Genomic DNA, 21,518 nt, shown 5'->3' with positions numbered 1-21,518 from the left:
CTAACGGATTTGGAAAACAAAGGTGCATAATGCTGAAGGAAAATAACTAACCAAGGCAGGTTACTTGACCATGTGATTTAATTAAGCCCAAATGAAACTAAAAAAATTTCTTCATTTCAGATATGGTATATATACACAATGGAATGTTACTCAGCCCTAAAAAAGAATAAACTCGTCTCATTCACAACATGGATGGACCTTGAGGGTATTATGTTAAGTGAAATAAGCCAGATAGAGAAAGATAATCTGTGTATGACTCCACTCATAAGTGGAAGTTAAACATGTAGACAAAGAGAACAGAATAGTGGTTACCAGGGGAAAGAGGGGGTGGGGGGAGGGCACAAAGGGTGAAGGGGTGCATCTACAACATGACTGACCAACAATAACATACAACTGAAATTTCACAACGTTGTAAACTATCATAACCTTAAGTAAAAAAAAAAATTCTTCATTTCAAACGCAAATCATGTTACATGTACTTTCACTCTTGGGTATCCTTTTTACTTATAAATTAGACTACTAAATGCAAAACAGTGATATCCCATCAAAGAAACCAAACTGTAAGAACACAAATTGAAGTTTCTGATAACCACCAAAGCAGAAAATTACAAACAGAATCTCTCTATTCTTTAGTCACTTTACATAAAGAAGCTAAAAACAAATTACCCAATTTAGCGTAAAAAAAAAAAAAAAGAACAGAAACCCCATAGGGGTGAGCTATAAATGTGGTTTGAATGTCATATTATATTTGGGGGCTTCACACACACAGTAATTTCAATCACGAGGGATTATGGGTGATTTAAGGTCCTAAATTTTCATTTTTAATAAGATTGGTATACTATATATTTAAAACTACTGACATTACATAAAGTGGGCTAAATTTTAAAACAATTACGCCAGTCTCCTCTTTAAAAATACTACAAACGAAAAACTTACTTGTGGCGGAATGATGTTTTCAATACTGATACCCACATACACCAAGCGTTCTTTCCTTTAAGTGAAAAACAAACAAGCACACAAACAAGATAAGATTTGCTAAAAATAAAATTGTTATGAAAACACTAACACAGACAATACTAAAATCGCACTTTCATGGTAATAGCAGAGGCTAGGTCACAGACATGTTAGCTACCATCTGTAAAACTTAGAGTATGACTATCTGTGGAAGGCACAAAACTCTCTAAAAGTATGAAAACTGTAGCTTTACAAGCGACTTATACCATTAAAATAAAACCTGTAACTGAAATAGACAAACTTCATGAACAGTCATGCTGAGACTCACTGATAAAGTGATTAGATGGAAAGCCACTATGGGTGGACAAACTAGATCTTTGTTATTACACATAGTAATATTGTATATGTGTATACACAGTTGTAATCTCATGGTAATAAATATCACTATAAAAAAGAAGAACTCTACATAACAGAATCATATCAAGGACTCAGTGAATGATACTAAGACCATTCACTTCTTGTTTGCAGAGAAGGAAAAAAGCAATGCAGCCATACGGCTCTGTACTCTAGAGTGCTACAACAAAGATATCTTTAGAGCCAGTTAAGACTTCTCCAGGAAACGTGGATTTAGAACACTAATGACAGCTCCACAGGTTCATTTCAAAGAAATAAACCTTTGTTGATTTTAATTCAATAAATTTAACAGAACAAATTGCTATATACAACATGTGCTTTCTCTGGTTCTCCCAAGGTTAACTCAATTCACCAAGTGCATGTATGTTGAACTGAATGGAAATATTAACCACTCTTCCTCCCTTAACTTGTGATGTCCGTTACAGAAGGACATTAATCATCCAGTACCTGGGGTCCTTTAGAATGCAGCCTTTACTGCCCCATAAACCCTTGACCCTACTAATAAACAAGAATCCTATGGTCTTTTTAGAGACAGGTTATGAAGCTATTAAATAACTGGCATGTAAGAAAATGATAGATATTTTAATCAAAACCTGATTTAAAAAACAGTATAGTTAATGAACTATAAACTAGGAAAAGCAAGAACAGTACTAGCTAAAATTAAAAGGGAAGGCTTCATTGATAACTCAGAACACGAGCTCTTATTAAATATGTTTGACATGTCTGTCCTTACACTAACTAAATTTATTGTGATATCAGTTTCCTCTTTCATATCTCAAAATCTCTGCTTTCACTTGTATTTTTCTCCTCAACTTAGTTGAAAAAACACTTAGTCATGTTCACCATATTAGATCATGATTTGTATCAGGCTTGGGAATCCAAAAGTAAATAAGACATGGTTTTTGCCCTCACAATTATTTAACAACTGACTGTAGTCCATAATGAACAGGTATAATGGAGACATGAAAAAGGAACAGATTTTGTCTGAAGAGCTGAGAAATTTAGGAAGGCTTTAAATAGATGCTAACATGTGAGTAGAATCTTGAAGGTAGGTAGGATTTCTCATCACAGCGTTCTCTTGCTCAGTAATGTTATGGAAAGATACATCTTCCATTCCATCTTACCACTTAGCTCAATGAGCATATTGGGCCCAGGCCTTATCATTACCAATAACCACACCCCTTCTAAAAGTTCAATTTCAGGCATCCTATTCTCTGACTTCTACCGGCTCACTTTCCAGCTCACTCCCTCTGGTACACTGATTTCAACAATTCTCTGACTCCGGTGGGACCTCTATCCATTGACCCTACCCTCTTTTTACTGTCCATCACTCCCTTCATATCCTTACTTTCCCCCTTACCTGGCTTAGACTCCACGGTCCATCATTATAAATATTCCTTTGCATACACTTTCAAATTCCTTGTCTCTTTCTCTCCTTCCCTCTGTTATATTACCTGGAAAATTCCAACCCTGATTAAATCCAACTCTCTGCTAGCAAAGCACTTGTAATAGTATTCTGGAAGTACAGAGCTATTTGAATTCCCAAATAATTTCTGGCACCACGTTCTGGAAGTGACGTTTACAAATCAGTTGGACGGACTTCTGAAATATCAGATTTCACAGAGCATCACAGCTCCAGCTCTGTAGATAGTTGCTGGCTAGTCACTAATTACTCAATGACACATCCTACTTTTCCACCATACTGTAGAGCCTTTAAAGGTAGAGACCACAAAACAGACTTAATGCTGATTACATTGCAAATGTTGGTTAAATGTTGAATAAATGCACAAGGGGAAAAATGCTCATGTTCTATGACAGAGTAAGCAAGGCTCTAACCTGTCAGGATGAGTGCTAGAGAAATTATTTCACAGATTTAAAAAAGGATGAATAAAAATGCTCACTTTTAAAAGCAGATGAAACCACCTGGAATTTACAGTTAATATATTATTTATTTTAGAAACATATATATTTTGCTGTTTAGAGCTCCTAAGATTCATGCATATACACGTATAACAGGAGCTATAAATAATCAAAGCTTTGTTAACCAGATTACTGGGAAGAATTAACAAATAGCAGCTACATTTCAGTTTAACTGGTCTTGTGCCAGATTTGTCCCCCTATAATGATAACTCTGTTCTTCTTCCTGTGATTCAATCTCATATAAGATTTAGTGTATGATCTAAAGCCACAACTACAGATGTCCTCTTAAAGGATGACATGTAGGTAAAGAGCATTGTCAAGAATAGAAGAGAAATCAAATGAACTACTAAATGGGAGACCAGCAGTGTGAACAAATGTTGTGGCACATTTTAACATAAATTTCTAAAATTTAAAATATTTCTTAATTGCAGCAGCATATCCTAAAGCATGTGAGGCAATAGTCAAAAAATTTTTATCAGCCTTTCCACATATAAAAAGTCTAAGCATCAAAGGCCTCCAAAGAACAAGCAGACACACAGTGCTGCGTCAGATCAGCTTCAGAACATGAGAACACTGCTCTTTTCTCAGAAGGGCAGGCAGATTTCAGAAAGACAGGCAAAGGAAAATCTAATAGTTAGTTCTGATTTCATTTGTAGCATCCTTAGTTGGATGTTTTCCAGTGTCAAAAAGAAAAACAGGAGCAACTTGGCAGATCAAAATAGTCCTAATAATTTTATATAGGACTATCAGAGTTTGTAAATACAAAGGTATTTAGACAATCGATTTTAAAAAACTAAGTATTTTTATCTCCTACTCAACTTTAGAGATTAAGTTTGCCTTTAAACTAAGTAGAATCCATTACTAGCCAGAGAGTTCAAACCGAATAGTAAAGAAAACAACAGAATTTGGAGGCTTAACCCATTTTTAAGGTTCACCTTTGCACAGAGTGAAGTCAGTAGATGATAGAAGGAACTGACTGCCTTAAGTCAAGCTAAATTTTCAGGGGAAGACTATCTGACAGCTGGTGAAAGTTAAAGGAGCAGCAAAGGAAAGTAAAAAGACCAATCAGGAGAGACTGCTTAGATTTTCTCATACTATGTACAAATGGGCACCAAGTCCCTGATTAATCCTCTGAAAATTCTCTCCAACCTCTCAACTTTATTATCTCAACGAGTGCCCTAGTTCAGGCCTCATCAGCTCTCACAGACTCTATTGCAACAGCCTCAACTCTAATTCCTTCTTCTTATTGTTGCTAGGATATTTTTTTCTGAAATAAAAATCTGATTATGCGTATCCCTCCTTTGATGGCTCTCCCACTGCCTATAGAGAATAATTCAAATTCCCTAACCAGGTATGCAAGGCTGTTCACAATTTGGCCTCAACCTGCTTTTACAGCTTCATCCCTTACCACTTTCCTACTCTCACTTTTACACTTTGTCTTTGCTTTCATTTGTGCACTTTGCCTAAAATATTCTTTCTCTGCATGTCCACTTGTGTAACCCCAAGTTATCTTCCAAGGACTTCCATTATAACCCCAACCCCTAGGAGAACTAAAATGCCCCTTCACAATGTTCTTGTATTGCTCTTATCACACCTCGATTTGTCTCCTTTATTATATCACTGGCTTATATGTCTGTTTTCTGACAGGTGAGCTCCATGTAAGTGAGAGCTATGTCTTACTCATCCTTTTGGTTTGGTACACAGCAGGTTGGAATGAACATTTAGCAATAGATTAATCAAATAAGGCACAAATAATATAAACATAAACTTACTGTCTTGATTTTGAGCCCCCTTTTAAAGTTTAGGTTCAACTCCAGTCTTACCTCCTCCAACTGCTTTAGACCACACCAGAGTGGCATATTGAAAAGGGAGGCATCTCTTAGAGCCAGTAGGACAGAGGTCAGCCTTTAAATGCTCTTTATCTCACCAGTGTTAATTCTGCCCACCCAAAGACATGACCCGGGAAGCTAAACCACAGACCAGTTTGTATAGTTTTCTTGTACTCACTACATGCTTAGTTCCATAATATTTGGGCCAATATTTATTCAGAGAGGGTTCTGATAAATATTTTAGATCAGGGGTTGGCAAACTTTTCCTGTAAAAGGACAGATAATAAATTAGGCTTGGCGGGTCATAAGGATTCTGTTGCAACTACTCAACTCTGCTGCTATAGTGCAAAAGCACCTGTTAGACAATATATAAACACACGAGCATGGCTACGTTCCAGTGAAACTTTAGTTATGGACAATGAAATGCGAATACATGGTTTTCATGTGTCATGAAATACGATTTTTTTTCAGTCATTTAAAAATGAAGAAACCATTCTTAGTGAGCAGACAATACAAAAACAAAGAGCAGGCTGGATTTGGCTCACAGGTCAGTTTGCCAATCCCCACTTTAGATAAAGGCATTAATCTGTACTCCAAGAAAATTCTGCCGTCAAGCTCCCAAGTAAAACATTAACACGTGTCGCAATACCTGCGTTCAGCCCGCTCCTTCTTCTTTAAGGCAACATCTAAATCCTGCAACTGTTCCTCTAATTTTTCACACAGTAGTTTCTGAAAGAGGAAAACAGATAAGTATCAGTTGTAACACCTTTCCATCGTCATTTATCACTTGCATGTTACCTCATGGATACTGTGCTATGAGAGCTGATAAGGGGCCACATAGTAAGTGAGCACTAAAATGTTCCTTCTGGTGAATTAAATAAAGAGGTGCCTCAGCATCCACTGAACTGAAGATGAGCATAACATCTGTGAAGCAAAGCACATCAGAGAAACTCAAAGTCTTGCCAAAAACACATTCTATCCTATCTTGCTGGCAATAATCAATGTTTAAAATAGCATTTGATTCAACAAGTACACATGACTGATTAAAATGTTTAGAAAAATCCCAGGACATTTTTAAGGGAGAAGGTTATATATACAATAAAATAAAATGATGCCAATCACTAGTTTTAAAAAAAGAGAACAGAACAAAGTCCGCAAGACCATGCTAACTGGGTCAAAACAGAGCTGAAAAACATAATTCATAAAGCTATGCTAAGCCACAGAAGCCCACTTCACTGAGAAGTGCAATAAAGCCTATCATTTTTAAAGCAAAATGAGACTGGGCTTGTGAGAGAAAGGACCCCCTGGGGGCAATGGCATAAAAATATCCTGTTGTTCAGCTTACAAAAGTTAATTCACCTGCATCAAGATGGGAGAAAACAGAATTCATGTTTTTATTCACAGTACCATCATAATGGTACATAATTCATAATACCATCTATAAAACTTCTGACAAAAAGAAGGTAGACAGAAATGATAAGGAGGATGAAACGAATGGATAAACAACAGGAAGAAACTTCTTTCTACCCTTGTATATTATCTTAATTTGGCGGTCTTTGTGTCTTTAACAAATGTGAGAAAAAGTAAAGCAGAGATTATTGTAGAAAAATTAGAGGTTTTCAAGAATTGTTTTGGAAAAAGAAATGAAGGAAAGACCTAAAAGATATTAATAAAAGGCAGTTTTTTCCATAGTCTCTAATCTCACAGAAATTTAAACAAGAGGTAAACAATATTTACAAATTGCTTTGAAGATTAAAAATGTTTAGTAGCTGTCAGTAAGTATTATTACTTTGAACATAAAATCAAAGACTGAATAAACAGAAGTGTGCTGGGTCATACATGTTGGCAAGGAGGGCAGAACCATTCTCCGTCAGGGATGATCATCAGAGGAGGGCGAAGGCAGGCAGTGTGGTATCCACTGTCACAAGAGTCACACAGAAGAATCTGAAACAAACCATACGTTAATGTCAACCTCACTCCATGACTAAACTTCACTGACTCTTAAGTTAAAATAGACATTTCAATATTTCTTAGTATAGTACTAAGAAATATACTATACTACATTCTTTATTTGCATACAGCATAATAATAAAAGAGCTGATAATTTGGGATCTAACATGCCATCTTTTTTAAAAAGATGGGCACCTGAGCTAACATCTGTTGCTGATCTCTTTTTTCCTTCTTCTCCTTCCCAAAGCCCCCCAGTACATAGCTGTATATTCTAGTTGTGAGTGCCTCTGGTTGTGCTATGTGGGACGCCAGCTCAGCATGGCCCGATGAGCGGTGCCATGTCTGCGCCAGGATTCAAACTGGTAAAACCCTGGGCCACCAAAGTGGAGTGCATAAACTTAACCACTCGACCATGGGGCCGGGCCCCTAACATGCCATTTTTTTAAAAATAAAAAAACTAAGAAAATTTAAGGTACAAAAATTTAGTGAAAAATAACAAGTCCTTACTGAACTAGAGTTATAATTCTTTTATAGTGTGCTATAAGGGCAATAACAATATATTCTTTATAGCAAAGTTTTATAGTTTAAGAATCATAAACTACCCACCACACATAGAATTTCAAAAATACAAATAATTTCCACTTTAAGCAGCATTTAAATTACCTATCTGTAAGAAACATTTGTGGTTCTTTTTATCATGTAAATTCAAACATGGAAGGGAATGAGGTATTAGAAGAATGAAACTATACTCAGGAACATCATCTTCAAATACAAACACTAACAATAATTAGTCTTAAGTTGATATTTTTTATTTGAGTTTAACGTGACTATTTCTCTAAAACTTGAAATGGTACACTCATGAATGTTTAATTTAAAAATAACTTTCTATTTTTAAATAATTTTAGGGAGCTGGCCCCGTGGCTGAGTGGTTAAGTTCGTGCGCTCTGCTTTGGCAGCCCAGGGTTTCGCCGGTTCGAATCCTGGGTGCAGACATGGCACTGCTCATCAGGCCATGCTGAGGCGGCATTCCACATGCCACAACTAGAAGGACCCACAACTAAAAATACACAACTATGTACTGGGGGGCTTTGGGGAGAAAAAGGGGGGAAAAATCTTAAAAAAAAAATTTTTATCTTTACAGAAGTTGCAAAGATAGCACAGAGTTCCCATAACCCCTTTACCCAGCTTTCTCCAATGTCAGCATCTTACATAACCATGGTACATTTAGCAAAACTAAGAAATTGAAATCAGTACAATACTGTTGACTAAATAACAGACTTTATTCAGATTTCATTAATTCTTTTTCTTTTTTTGAGGAAGATTAGCCCTGAGCTAACATCTGCCAATCATCCTCTTTTTGTTGAGGAAGACTGGCCCTGAGCTAACATCTGTGCCCATCTCCCTCTTCTTTATATGTGGGATGCCTGTCACAGCATGGCTTGCCAAGTGGTGCCATGTCCGCACCTGGGATCCGAACCAGCGAACCCCAGGCCACCAGAGCGGAACGTGTGAACTTAACTGCTGCACCACTGGGCCAGCCCTCAGATTTCATTAGTTTTTCCACTAACGTCCTTTTTCTGATTCCAGGATCCAAGCCAGGATATTATACTGCATTTAATCATGTTTCCTTAATCTTCTCCAATCTGTAACAGTTTCTTGGTCGTTGTTTTCCATGACTTTGACACTTTTGAAGAGTACTAGTCAGATATTATGCAGACTGCCACTCACTTTGGGTTTGTTTGATGTCTTCTCTTGAGTAACCTAGAATATGGGTTTTGGAAAAGAATTTCACAGAGCCCTGCTTACTGAATCATATCTGGGGGTACATGATATCAATATGACTTATTACTGGTGATATTAACCTTGATTACTTGCTTATGGTAGTGTCTGTTGGTTTTCATCACTGTAAAGTTACTACCATTCACCTTCCATATTCTCTTCTCAATAGAAGTGCTAAGTCCAGCCCACACTCAAGGGGAGGGGAATTAAGCTCCACTATCTGGAGGAAGAAGTATCAAAGAATTCGCAGATACAAGTTAAAATTATCACAGTAATTAATAAATTAATAAATATTTGGGGGGAAGATATGGTGAAGCTATGCAAATATCCTGTTTTCCTTCAAGCTTCACTCACCAGTTTTAGCACTAGTGGATGCTGCTGGCAACAATCATTACTGCGGTGCTCTAATGGTGACTCTCTATTTCCCTCACGCCTTCTACATTTGCTATTTGGAATTCTTAAGTGAAAGAAAAAATATATCCCTCCTCCCCCATCCATTTACTTATTCAATTATTTATTTATATCAGGATGAACTAATGAATATTTATTTTACTCTTTGGGTTAAAATCTAAAATTGTTATTTAATCAGTCAAATTCAAATTGTGCTAGCCATGGACACACTGGGAGCTGTGTCCGTAGGACTCATTTGTATCTTTTCTTTTCAAAAGCTCTTCTTTACTTCCTGGCACTATGGGATAGTCCAGGCACATCTTATATTTTCCCAGCCCAAGCCTTTGAATCAGCCATTTTTCCCAGAACCCCTGGTTCTTTTACTGGAGAATGATTTTTAGAAACCAAGATTGGGTGCTGAGTGCTCACTGCTACTGGGTATCACTGCTTCTAAGGTCTCTCAGAGGACAGAGCTAAGAAATATATTATGTATAGTGATGTATACAAATAAACCTATATTAAAATAAGCATGAGTTCATACTAATTTCTCTACCTCTCATTCAGCGCCACAGGATTCATTCTAGCCTTTGGCCTTGCTTATTTGTAACTTCTTTCTCTGACAGTGAGAAGGTTGGCTCCTATTATCTACACTTCATTTATTTGTTCAACCCTAGCACAGAGGTAGTTTCTGAACTGCTAACATATACCCCAGGGGATTGGGCGGGGGGGATGTGTACACATGTGCAGTGATTTAAAAGTGAAAAATACCTTCCCTCTTCTTCATACAAAGCATCACCATTTGTTGCCAATACCCAAAATTCAATACTAAGTTATATTAGTATTATACTGCAGTTATATGACTGATTGATTACGTAGGCACGTGTGGCCTAACCTGGGCACCTGATTCCATTTATCATATTGTTTCTATGGTACAACTAATCTAAATTTCAAATAAAATTAAAAGTAAATTTTTAGAATTCAACTTATTTCTAAAACAATGATTGTCTCTATTCCACAATAAAGGTAAAATCCTATTAAAATAAATATTACTATGTAAGATTTCCAAGCCTCAAGCAATTATCCTTTTATTTTGACTAAAACATGGAAAATCTGAGTTCTACACTCATCTACAAATTTATTGCTTTTCTGCTGTAAGCTCAATGAGGACAAGGACCATGTCTTCCTAATTCAGCATCATTTCCCTACCACTTAACACATAACACTTGCTTGGCAGTTTGATTTGAGGATTAACCTTAAACACAAAGCATAAGAAATCCAGCACATTTGGGATCTTCAGTTTCCAATGTCATTCTCTTTGGCACAGTAATCAGCAATGAGATTTTCAGAGTAGTTATTAAGATAGCCAAATAAATATAAATCTTGTGTGTTCTGCAAGAAGGGTGCAACTTTCTCCATCTCCTCAATGTCATGTCTGCTCACCTCATTTTACTTCTCATTTCCTCACACCCCTTTGTCACATCTACTGCTGTCTCAATTAAAATGAACTCTTAGTTTAAAAAGATAATAAGGAAATGGTAGAAAAGAACACAAGTGTTGATTTTTACTTGATTTAGAGGGCAGAAAACACCACTATCTCAAATCGTCTCTTGACCTTTCTCCACACAAAAATCTTGACCTAACTTTCATAGCCTGATGATCATAAAGAGTCTTTGCAGAGTAATTTCAAGATCTATTCTTCTTAGAGCTAAAGTCATTCTCTGGTTCTAATAATCTTTTTTTTGCTGAGGAAGATTAGCCCTGAGCTAACATCTGTTGCCAATCTTCCTCTTTTTTTGCTTGAGGAAGATTAGCCCTGAGCTAACATCTGTTGCCAATCTTCCTCTTTTTTTGCTTGAGGAAGATTAGCCCTGAGCTAACATCTGTGCCAATCTTCCTCCACTTTATATGTGGGCTGCTGCCACAGCATGGCTGACGAGTGGTGGAGGTCCACGCCTGGATCCGAACCTGTGAACCCAGACCGCCGAAGCACAGTGCACTGAACTTAACTACTATGCCACTGGGCCGGCCCCTAAGTTTCATCTTTTACTTGAACCTTCTGAAACTACTGGGATATGATAAACTTCACTGATGAATTTAGTTTATAGATATTATTTTAACATTAAAGAAGAAAGGAACAAGAAAGCCACAAACAACTTTAACCCAGCAAATAACAGATGTCAGGAACTGTGTGCTAGACGATTTTACATAGCTCATTAAAAACAACCCTCAGAACTATGTGGTATTATTCCCATTTTACAACGAGGAAATCAAGATACAGAGAAGACGGCCCAGTAAGTGGTAGAAGCAGGATTGCAACCAAGTCTGTCTGGTCCCACGCTTTTCCCATGATACCACACTGCTTTCTAGGAAAAAAGAGCCTTGGAGAACCACCTCATATACATTTTCCAAACTTTAGAGGATCTCAAGTTTCTGCTCAACAAAAATTCCTTCCATGTTGAAGCATATTTCTTTCTACTTAATAGTTGGAGCTTGCCTTTAAAGTCAGATCTATTCAAAAGAACAGAACAGTTGCATAGAATTAAGTATAACAAGAGTGTTTCTTCAACAGGCTCTTTAGAAAGCATTTATGAACTACAAGAATAATATAATACATAGGTTAGGAACTGGTTTTCCTGATTTAGGCTACCTTGGAAGAACTTATTTCCTGGGTAAGAAAGTTCCATGTAAATTTATCACTATTCTTCTGAATATATCTGGTCTATAATTTATCCTCAAATTTTTTTCAGAACTGCCCATTTTCTGAAGTTTAAAGCCCTACTACATTGACTTACATGATTTTACAGAAAGGCAATTAAGGCCTTCAGGCTTTACTTATTTAAAGCTGGTACCTCAGAAATGTCCTTATAAAGTAACTTAAAGGGAAAGAAGAAAAATTTAAAGAGAAAAACAGAATAGAAATATTTGAATAAATTCACTGAAGTGAGAAGAGATTAGGAGTGTATCCTTAAGTAGAGGAAATATCAATATATAAACTAGGTAAAATGAAAGCAGGATCCTGATTCTCCCTAGAATTGGGTTATTATTTGAGAAAGAGAAATCTGTAAATGTTATTTTGCACACACACACTCTGTAGCATTAAAAAATTCAAATCAAGATCAAAACCAGAAGAGTGAGGCTGTTTCGGGCAACTATAGCATATCAGTAACATGAATACTGTGCACTGAGATCAGGTACATACCAGTTCAGGATGGTTTGGAAGGCCACATTTTTTGCATGGTTCATCATCATCTGCTAGGATGGCTTCTTCACTTTCTTTTTCTTCTTCCTCTTCTGAAGCTGCAGACGATTTTTCACTGTCAGACCCTTCACTTTCGTCATTGCTGGAATATTTCCACCTGCCACGTGTTCGAGAACCAGTCCATCGAACTTTGCCTTTGGGTTTTACCTTGGATAAAATAAAAAATTAGGAAAATTTGGTATAATAAGAATGTTAAAAAAACCCAAACACTTCTGATTACATATCCACTGTAAAATATTTAGTCAATACACAAAGAAGAAAAGAAAAATCACTGTAGTTTCATCCATAGATATACCCGCTATTAAAATCTGCTCTATATAGTCACTATTTTTCCTATTTGGGGGAAGAGAAATTATAATGAACACTTTGTCTTATAAATATTTTCCCTAGTCATAAAATATTCTCCTAACATCACCGTAAATGACTATATAATACGCCATCACATAGATGTATTTATAGTATCTCTTACTAAACGGACATTTAGGTAGTTTCCCATTTTTTCACTTTCATAAACAATGTAACCTTGTAAATATAAATTTTTACACACACTTCTGTGGTTAGGATAAATTCCTCGAAGAGGATTCTGGGTCAAAGGCCATGGACATTTTATAGGCTCTAGAAGAGAACAGTGACTATATTCTCACATATTGCTATACAAAATTTTAAATTCCCATATTAGAGATGAATTTTCATGTTTTTAATGAGTCAGAATTCATATAAAAATCCTGACAAATTTAAAAATATACAGTATTCAGAGAATAAGTTTATAATGTTGTAAACTGCTGTTCATTGCCTAGATTCACAATCTTGTAAGTCACATTTTAGTTCCTTTCTGCAGTATAAGTCCCCATGAAAGATCAAAAATAACAGAAGGGGAAATTTTTTTTTTGGTCCTGAGCTAACATCTGTTGCCAGTCTTTTTTTTTTTTCCCTTCTTCTTCTCCTCAGTCTCCCAGTACAGAGTTGTATATTTTAGTTGTAGGTCCTTCTAGTTCTGGTACATGGAATGCCGCTCAGGATGGAAGGCTTGATGAGCAGTGCTAGGTCCGGGCCCAGGATCCGAACCCAAAGTCCCGGGCCTCCGAAGCAGTGTGTGTGAACTTAACCACGTGGCCATGGGGCTGGCCCCAGCGGAAATTTTTTTAAGTAAAGAATTAAAAATTCAGTATTTCAGGGAACAAAGGAGCACTTACAATGAAGAACAACTGGATCACTTAAATAAATTAAAAACAAAAGCAGTGCTTTTAATTATAACAAACTCCCATGGACTAGCCCAAGACACATACAAGATTTTGTTTAAAATAAGAGTCGTAGAAAAAAGATTTCTGGCTTCTAAGACTAATGATTAAAATGGGGGAAAATAGGTATTCTCCTACATTGGTAATGAGAGGGTACATCAAAAGGGCCTTTAATGGAGGGCAATGCGGCAAAAGCGATCAAAACTTAAAATACACATGCCCCTTGACCCAGCAATTCCAATTCTAGGAGTCTTTTCTAAAGAAATACTCACTCATATCCAAAAGGCTCTTCAATGCAGCATTGCCTGTAATAGTGAAAAATTGGAAACAACCTAAATGTCAATCAATAAGGGACTGGTTAAATAAACTGAGGTACATCCACACTCTGGAACGCTATGTGGCCATTAATAACCAAAAGGTAGGCTCCATGTACTGACATGGAGAGAGTTCAAAGACACACTGTTAAGTGAAAAACTCAGAGAAAAATGAACACATTTGATTCAATTTATTTTTTAAGAGAATGTGTAAATATTTATGAACATACATATGAACATATGGAAGAAGGATTGGAAAGAGATGTACCTCAAACTGCTAATAGTTTTCATAGGGAATTTTCATTTTTCAACCCTACAGGTTGGGTATTACTTGAATAGTTTACAAAGAGAATATAGTCCTATACTGCCTGTAATGGAGAAAAAGTTTAAAAGATGACAAGATTATAGAGTGTGAAATTTAATGTTTGGGAATAACTACTGAGAAAAGTCATCTCAGATACAGGAAGAAAGGTATCTTTTTTTTAACTGTTGTTAGTTTTAGTCAAAAGCAAAAAGGTATAAACACTCAGAGCCAAATATTTCTAATAAAAATTAAAACTCAGTAGGAGAAATTTTACCTTGCTTACTTTAGAATTTGTATCCTTCTCTGTTTTTTTCAAATTTTCTTTTTTGTCTGTTTTTTGCAAAGCTGTTGACTCTTCTTCTACTTCATCTTCTCCTTCCCCTCTTTTTTTATCAGCCTTCTGATCTCGGATCTCAGCCACTTTCGCTGTGGGTCTAGATATTCTTGGAGACCTCCTTAAAGTACGACCCACATTTGTTTTCTCTTCTTCCTTTTCTTTCTTCTCTTGCTTGGTTTCTTGTTCTAGAATTTTGGGAGGAGAATCTGGCTTCTTCTTCCGACTGGATATCCTAATCGTTAATTTGATGCCCTCTTTCTGCCTTTCAGAGGTTATCTCTGTGTTTTCTGAGGCAGTGGTTTCTTCATCAGGAATCAACTTATATTTAAATTTGCTTTTTTGCATAGAACCCTTTGTCTCAGAAGGATCCTCTGAGCCAGAGGTCTGGGGATTGTCCAGATTATCTATTTCTACCTTCGTGGATTCAGAATCCTCTTTCAGAATTTCTGGGTCCGTTTTTCCCAGGGACTGACCTTCAGTGGAACTTGTGCTCTGACACTCTACCACTTCTTTTTCTGAGGCCAGTTTCTCACAGTGACCAGTCATGTTAGGTGGTGGAGATATTGCAGCTGCCTCGGGAGAGCCTGGTTTTACTGATTCTACAGTATCCTTTGGAACCTCTTCTGGTATTGGACTCAATCTTTGTGTGTCCTTATCAAGAAAAGTCTTTTTGGACTTCTCTAACTTTTCAAGACATTCTAGGACTGGTGGGCGCCTATCCTTCTTACTTTTGGGAGACCTCTCTTCAACTTTCATGGTACAGGATTCAGTGGTAGATAAAGCAGTTTTCAAAGAGAGATCCTTTGCCATCTCAGAAGTCTCCAGAGAGGTTTCTATTTCTGGAGGACCAGTTTCCTCTATCTGCCCTTTTTGACTCTGGGTCTCTACGACTGATATTGAACTATCTGCATCTTTCCCTAAAGGGACCACTTCTTTCTCAAGATCACCTATTTTCATACTTGTTATGACAGAATTTAAGGACTCTGCTCCATTTCCCTCCATGATGACATTTCTGTCCTTAGAGGGGCTACAGCTATCTTCCTTTGTATCATAAAACTTTGTCTCCATTTGTTCTGTCTTAAAATTTGGAGTTACCTTTTCATCACTAACTTCTCCATTTACCAGTTGTTTCCCTTCATGACCCAAAGTAGTGATTGTAGAGATTCTTTTACAAGTCTCTTCCTCTTGTTTTATTTCATCTTTCAAAAACTCTTTTGTTGGGGTAACTGATTTACACAAAGGTCCTTTGATCGGACTGTCAAAATCATCAGTCAGTTTAATTTCTCGTTTTTTTAGCGGTATCTTGGCCTGCTGGTCATTTTTAAGTTTCTCAGTCTCTTCAGTAGACTTCTCAGTAATTTCTTGAGAAGATTTAACGTTGCCACCAAACTCTAGCCTTTCAGGCTCTAGCTTCTCCATGCTACTTCTGGTATCTTTCGGATCTGCTCTACTTTCCTTTACTTCCACTTTAACGGGTTTGACATTTTCCTTGAAGGAATCACTTTCTTCTTTGATAATCTTTTTTTCCTCACTTTCTGGCAAAGGTTTTTCTAGCTTCACTATGACTGGCAATTTCACAAGTTCCTTTTCATCTTCTTTTTCTATTTTCACAGTAGTCTCTTCTAGAGCATTGGGTGTAGAATGGTTTTCTGAATCTATTGGCTGCTCTCCACTTTTCATCTTTTCATTTTCCTTTGGTTCCTCTAAAAATCAGAAAAAGTTTACATAATCTAAGTATTCAAGATTATAAAATATACAAAGCTTCATATAACATATACTTCCACTTGAAATTTCAGTCTTAAAAGAGATGGCTTTTGTTATTGGACATTTGACAACAAAAAGTAAAATCTGACAGTGAGGAACTTACCAAACTCTGAAGCACAACTTCTAGATATTAAAACACTATTATTTAGAAAGATTCAGGTTTCTGCTTTATTTTTTTAGCTTCAGTGTTCTCAATGGAATACAAATATTTTTACAGCTCAAACAATTTATTCAAGCTCAAGTGATGGGTCAAAAATACAAAACTGAAAATACTACATAAAACATTTCCAGAAGACCATATTTGTTTTAAAAACTGACAACTGTTCTTTGCAAATCAGTGAGCACTTCATTTTATTGAAGTAACATGAGCATGGCAGTGAGAAAATGCTTGTTTTCCATTTTATTCAGATTATAAAAGTAACACAATTCTGTATAGAAAATGAAAAATAGCAAAAAGAAAAAAATGCCCATAATTCTAATACCCAGAGGCAACTACTGTTAATATTTTAGGTTACTTCCTTCTAGTCTTGTATATTTCTATATACAAAGTTGGGATCATGTTGCCCCATTTTTTCATTGAAACATTAGCACTTTTTTATGATATTAAATGCCTTTTACAGAAACTAGACTTACTTATATAATATTCATCAATGTGGTTATATTACAATTTACTTTATCAAATGTCATCACTGAACATTTCAGAAGTTAATATTTTATCAACGAACTATTTAGGTTTATCTGTCAATTCCTCTTTTTTATCTTATTGGCTATATATTTCCAACTTTTATAGAGTACCAAATAGCGCAAATTTAAATATAACAAAAGCTGTACTTAGTAACCGGCATAATATCTGGGATTACAAAGATTACATATGTGCTGTCAACTCCGCTCAGGGAATCTGGACACAGTGTTTTTAGAATTCCTTAAGCACTACTAATTTTACCTACATTTTCCATCACCTCACCTTCTCCTTGCAACTGAAAAGCCTCAATTCTAAACAAACTTTTACTAAGATAGGAATTTTTACAAAAAATTTTGAACAGATTCTTGCCAAGCTGATAAACCAGAGTTATAGTGTATTTCATGGGAATAAAATGGAATGGACAGAGGTGAGATGAAGTAGGACCTTTTTTTTGTAGGGAAGGCTTCACCCTGAGCTAACATCTGTTGCCAATCTTCCTCTTTTTTTTCCTCCCCAAAGCCCCAGCATGGTTCCATATGTCCTAGTTGTAAGTCCTTCTATTCTTCTATGTGAGCCACCACCACAGCACGGCCAGTGAAAGACAGGTGATGTGGTTCTCTGACCGGGAAATGAACCCGGGCTGCTGAAGTGGTGACAGCACTGAACTTTAACTACTAAACCATCAGGGCTGGCTCAGGACATCTTTTTTAAAGTAAGAAATATTTCTTTCAAAGAGTGAATATTTTTATTACAAACCACCATTTCTTTTATGTCAATCATGTAGGAAATAACCAAATTCAAGAACCTCTGAGAACCATTCAGAACCTAAGATCAGAGTATCAGTATTGCTCCTCCCTCTTTACATTGTCAGTGATTTAATGTACACACGCCGCTAAGAAATTTACAGACATGACAATAATGATCTAATTTGTATATCTTCCCTTTCCCACTGATAAAATAGGTTTAGTAATTTCTCGTTCATTGAGATTGGTTAGCACATCAGGAGATCTAATTAAATGAACATCTTTGTTAACATTTAAAATATAGATTACCATCTTTAAAAATAACTTCAACCTAATACTAAATATGTTTACTGAACACAGTTTAATATTTTTATCTATATATTTTGGTTCAGAAAACAACTCAGGATCTCATTGTGACTCTGACTCAAGGTAAAATGACACTGTTTTTATTTGGGGGTGGTGAATGAGAAAGTTCTTTTCAGTTATTTGAACTGATTTCAATTTGAGTAACAACATGGCAAAACAAAATGAGGGATAACATTAGGTTCAAGACTCCTAAGTTCACTAAACCTAATTCTGCTAGTGGTGGGTCTTTAGTATGTCAAAAACTCTCTGATCTTCATTTCTTCATCTACAAATAAAGCAGCTGGACTAAGTGACTCCAACAATTATTCTTTGCTGGCTTATATTTCTCTTCACCCAAATATGTTAAATCCTTGGTATTTTTGTGTTTGGCCCAGTTCTTTTAAGAGAAAAATACAACAATACCTTTTACTCTAACTCCTCTAGATTACAGGGATATGTCCCTAAAATTGTATAGAGAATAGAAGAACCACGACAGAAAATGAAACTTTAAGTGCAATCATCATTGGTAAAAAGGTCATTCAGCTATACAAACATTTCCCAAAAGTTTTGCAAAAAGGAAACTGTAAAAGAGGATGCAAACGAGTTTAAGAGATACGAAATTTGGAGAAAACTCAAGGAAAAATTCACTTCAAAAATCACAATGCAGCAGCAACACTGCTTGACAAACTTGAGGTTATTTAAGAGAAGTGTTATCTACTGTTGATTTTTAAAGCTGATTCATTCATTTACTCAATAAATATTTACCTATCACCTATTATGTGCTTTCCCAAACATCCCAACCAGAACCACCATGTAATGAACGTTCTAAGTTAACAGTGAAAGACATTGCCAGCTGCCTATCCAGTTCTAGCTCCTCTTCTTTCTTACTAACAGAACTCTGATTTTGTTCAGGAAAGTACTTGTCTCTTCAGACACCTTCTAGCTAGGGGTCATGTGACCCAGTTCTGGCCAATGAGATACATGAGGAAGTCTACTGGGTGAGACTTACAGGGTTCAGCTGACCTACGCCTTTTGCTCATTCTCCTTCTTTTTATCTAGAGTCTGCATACAACACCTGGAGAGGGAGCAATCAAAGCCACATGCTAAGGATGGCAGACTAGCAAGGGTTCTGGATGGCTTCATGGAGCTGCTGAACCAGAAATGGACTACTTACCTCTTGACTTTTTATTACAAGAAAAAAATTAAAACTGTTTGAACAAACATGCAGCCAAATGCAATCCTGTCCAATACATTTTCATTTCACTTTGCTTCCTACTACTTTTCCTTTCCCATACTCACCAAAATTTACCCATATCCACTTAATAAATTTTGGGCTTGTCATCATCTCTTGGGTGATAAAGGGGTAACTAATCCTTGATGAGGTTTAATTTCTTTATAATCCTCCTCTTCTAAGATAAGACTTGAGAAATTTAAAAACAGCGTAGTGTGTTTCAGACTCTGCTCAAATCTTATATACCTATGGTGAGAGTGGAAATTAGCAGAAACACTTTAAAGAGCAATTTGGCAATATCTACTCTAAAGCCTGAAGAAACATACTCTATAACTCAGCTATTCCACTTATAGAAAGTGTACTTACATACAACTATACAGAAATACGTACATGAATATATGCTGCAGCACTGCTAGAAAAGTGAAAACTTAGAAATAACCTAAATACCCCTCAAACAGGAGAATGGATAAATAACCACTATGTAGCAAATAAAAGAAACAAATTTACTTGAATCAATGTGGATAAATCTCAAAAACAGAATGATGAGTGAAAAAAGCAAGCTGCAAAAGGACAGCTAATATGATACCATTTGTAGAAGTTATAAAATGCATAAAATTATGCTATATGTTGATGTGGCTACACACATATGGAGCAAAATCATAAACATGTATAAGAATGCTTCACAGGATTGTGGCTGAGCTTAGAAAAGGAGGGAGGAGGAATGGGATGGAAAATAAAGGGAAGAGAAGTATTAACTGTTTCTATAACTTTTTAAAAATGAAAAGCAAATTTCAGCAATATTCAAATGTTTTATACTCTTTCCTGTTTATTTGAACTATTTCATTAAAAATTAGGAAAATCATGAGTCAGACAACCCTAAATGCTTTCATATCACTTCCACATTGGCCAGCTGTGAGACCTTGGGAAAATTATCTTAATCTTTCTAAGTTTCTTTAGACTCTAAACTCTCTAAAACTGACATACAAATACCTACCCTCAAGGAACTGCTGTGAGGACTTTTAAAATGCTGCTTGCGAAGCACTTTACACAGTAACTGGGAGCGATTATTGTTGTTGTTATTTATCATTTGGCCCCTTCTTATCACAAACTTTAGCCACATCAGAACATTCAGTGTTTCTCAAAGCTGCTATTCTTCTTTTTTTTTTTTTTTTAAGATTGGCACCTGAGCTAACAACTGCTGCCAATCTTTTTTTTTTTCTTTCTGCTATTCCTCCCCAAATCTTCCCAGTACATAGTTGTATATTTTAGTTGTGGATCCTTCCAGTTTGTGGGATGTGGGATGCCGCTTCAGTGTAGCCTAACAACTGGTGCCCTGTCCATGCCCAGGATCCGAACCAGCGAAACCCTGGGCTGCCAAAGCAGAGTGCACGGACTCAACCACGGGGCCAGCCCTGCTGCTATTATTTTCCCTCTGTCAACAATGCCTGGAAAGCATTTCTATACTTCTTCACCTCCCCATTCCTTACTTTTCCAACTTGTAAAACAAATAAAATATCAATAACTATCTCCAAGGGTTGTTAACGATTACAGAAGGGTTGAACGTGGTAAGCACTCAATGTTGGATATTATTATCATTATATTATTGGCAAAATCTTACATCCTTCAAGCCCAGTTAAAATGACACTCCATTTTATAGTTTTATCCGAGTGTTTCCCTACAACGAATTAACTACTCCATCTCCTGTGTTGGCACATTGCTTTATATAGGCTTTTATAACAGCACTTCTTACCCAGAATTGCAAATATTTATTACAAATCTATCTGTCTTACTAGTCTAATGAATTACTCCTTTGTGAAGAATCGCGGATTATTACCTGTAGTAAGACATTCAAACATCTCCTGATAGACTGAATACACTGAAATGGCAACAAACTCTAGCCTGTATGTTGATAAATTACATCAATACATTTTAAGATGTAGCTTTTATTAACAGGAGGTCTTTTTATGTAGATTGTAAAACAACATTGAATTTAAAATTCTTCCCAGTTCATCTGACCAACTTACGAACCGAGACCTGGGCAAGGACATGACACACTTAACACATA

General features: G+C 36.3%; 1 protein-coding gene across 3 annotated transcripts in view; it reads right to left on the bottom strand.

Annotated features, from left to right (window-relative positions):
• The window catches only part of RSF1 (remodeling and spacing factor 1), a 146,049-nt gene that overhangs the window by 21,999 nt on the left and 102,532 nt on the right, over positions 1–21,518 (bottom strand). For 2 of the 3 annotated variants that reach the window (NM_001301166.2, XM_070272062.1), the window contains 5 exons: positions 14,626–16,391; positions 12,436–12,642; positions 6,957–7,061; positions 5,767–5,846; positions 937–991 (listed from right to left, as the gene is read on the bottom strand). In NM_001301166.2, the coding sequence (NP_001288095.2) occupies positions 937–991; positions 5,767–5,846; positions 6,957–7,061; positions 12,436–12,642; positions 14,626–16,391 (2,213 nt within the window). The remainder of the gene's footprint in view (positions 1–936; positions 992–5,766; positions 5,847–6,956; positions 7,062–12,435; positions 12,643–14,625; positions 16,392–21,518) is intronic. The other variant, XM_005612015.4, reaches the window with a different exon arrangement.

Source organism: Equus caballus, chromosome 7, assembly GCF_041296265.1.
Source record: "Equus caballus isolate H_3958 breed thoroughbred chromosome 7, TB-T2T, whole genome shotgun sequence".
NCBI classification, from domain to species: Eukaryota; Metazoa; Chordata; class Mammalia; order Perissodactyla; family Equidae; genus Equus; species Equus caballus.
This window is presented reverse-complemented; position numbering and strand designations above follow the sequence as displayed.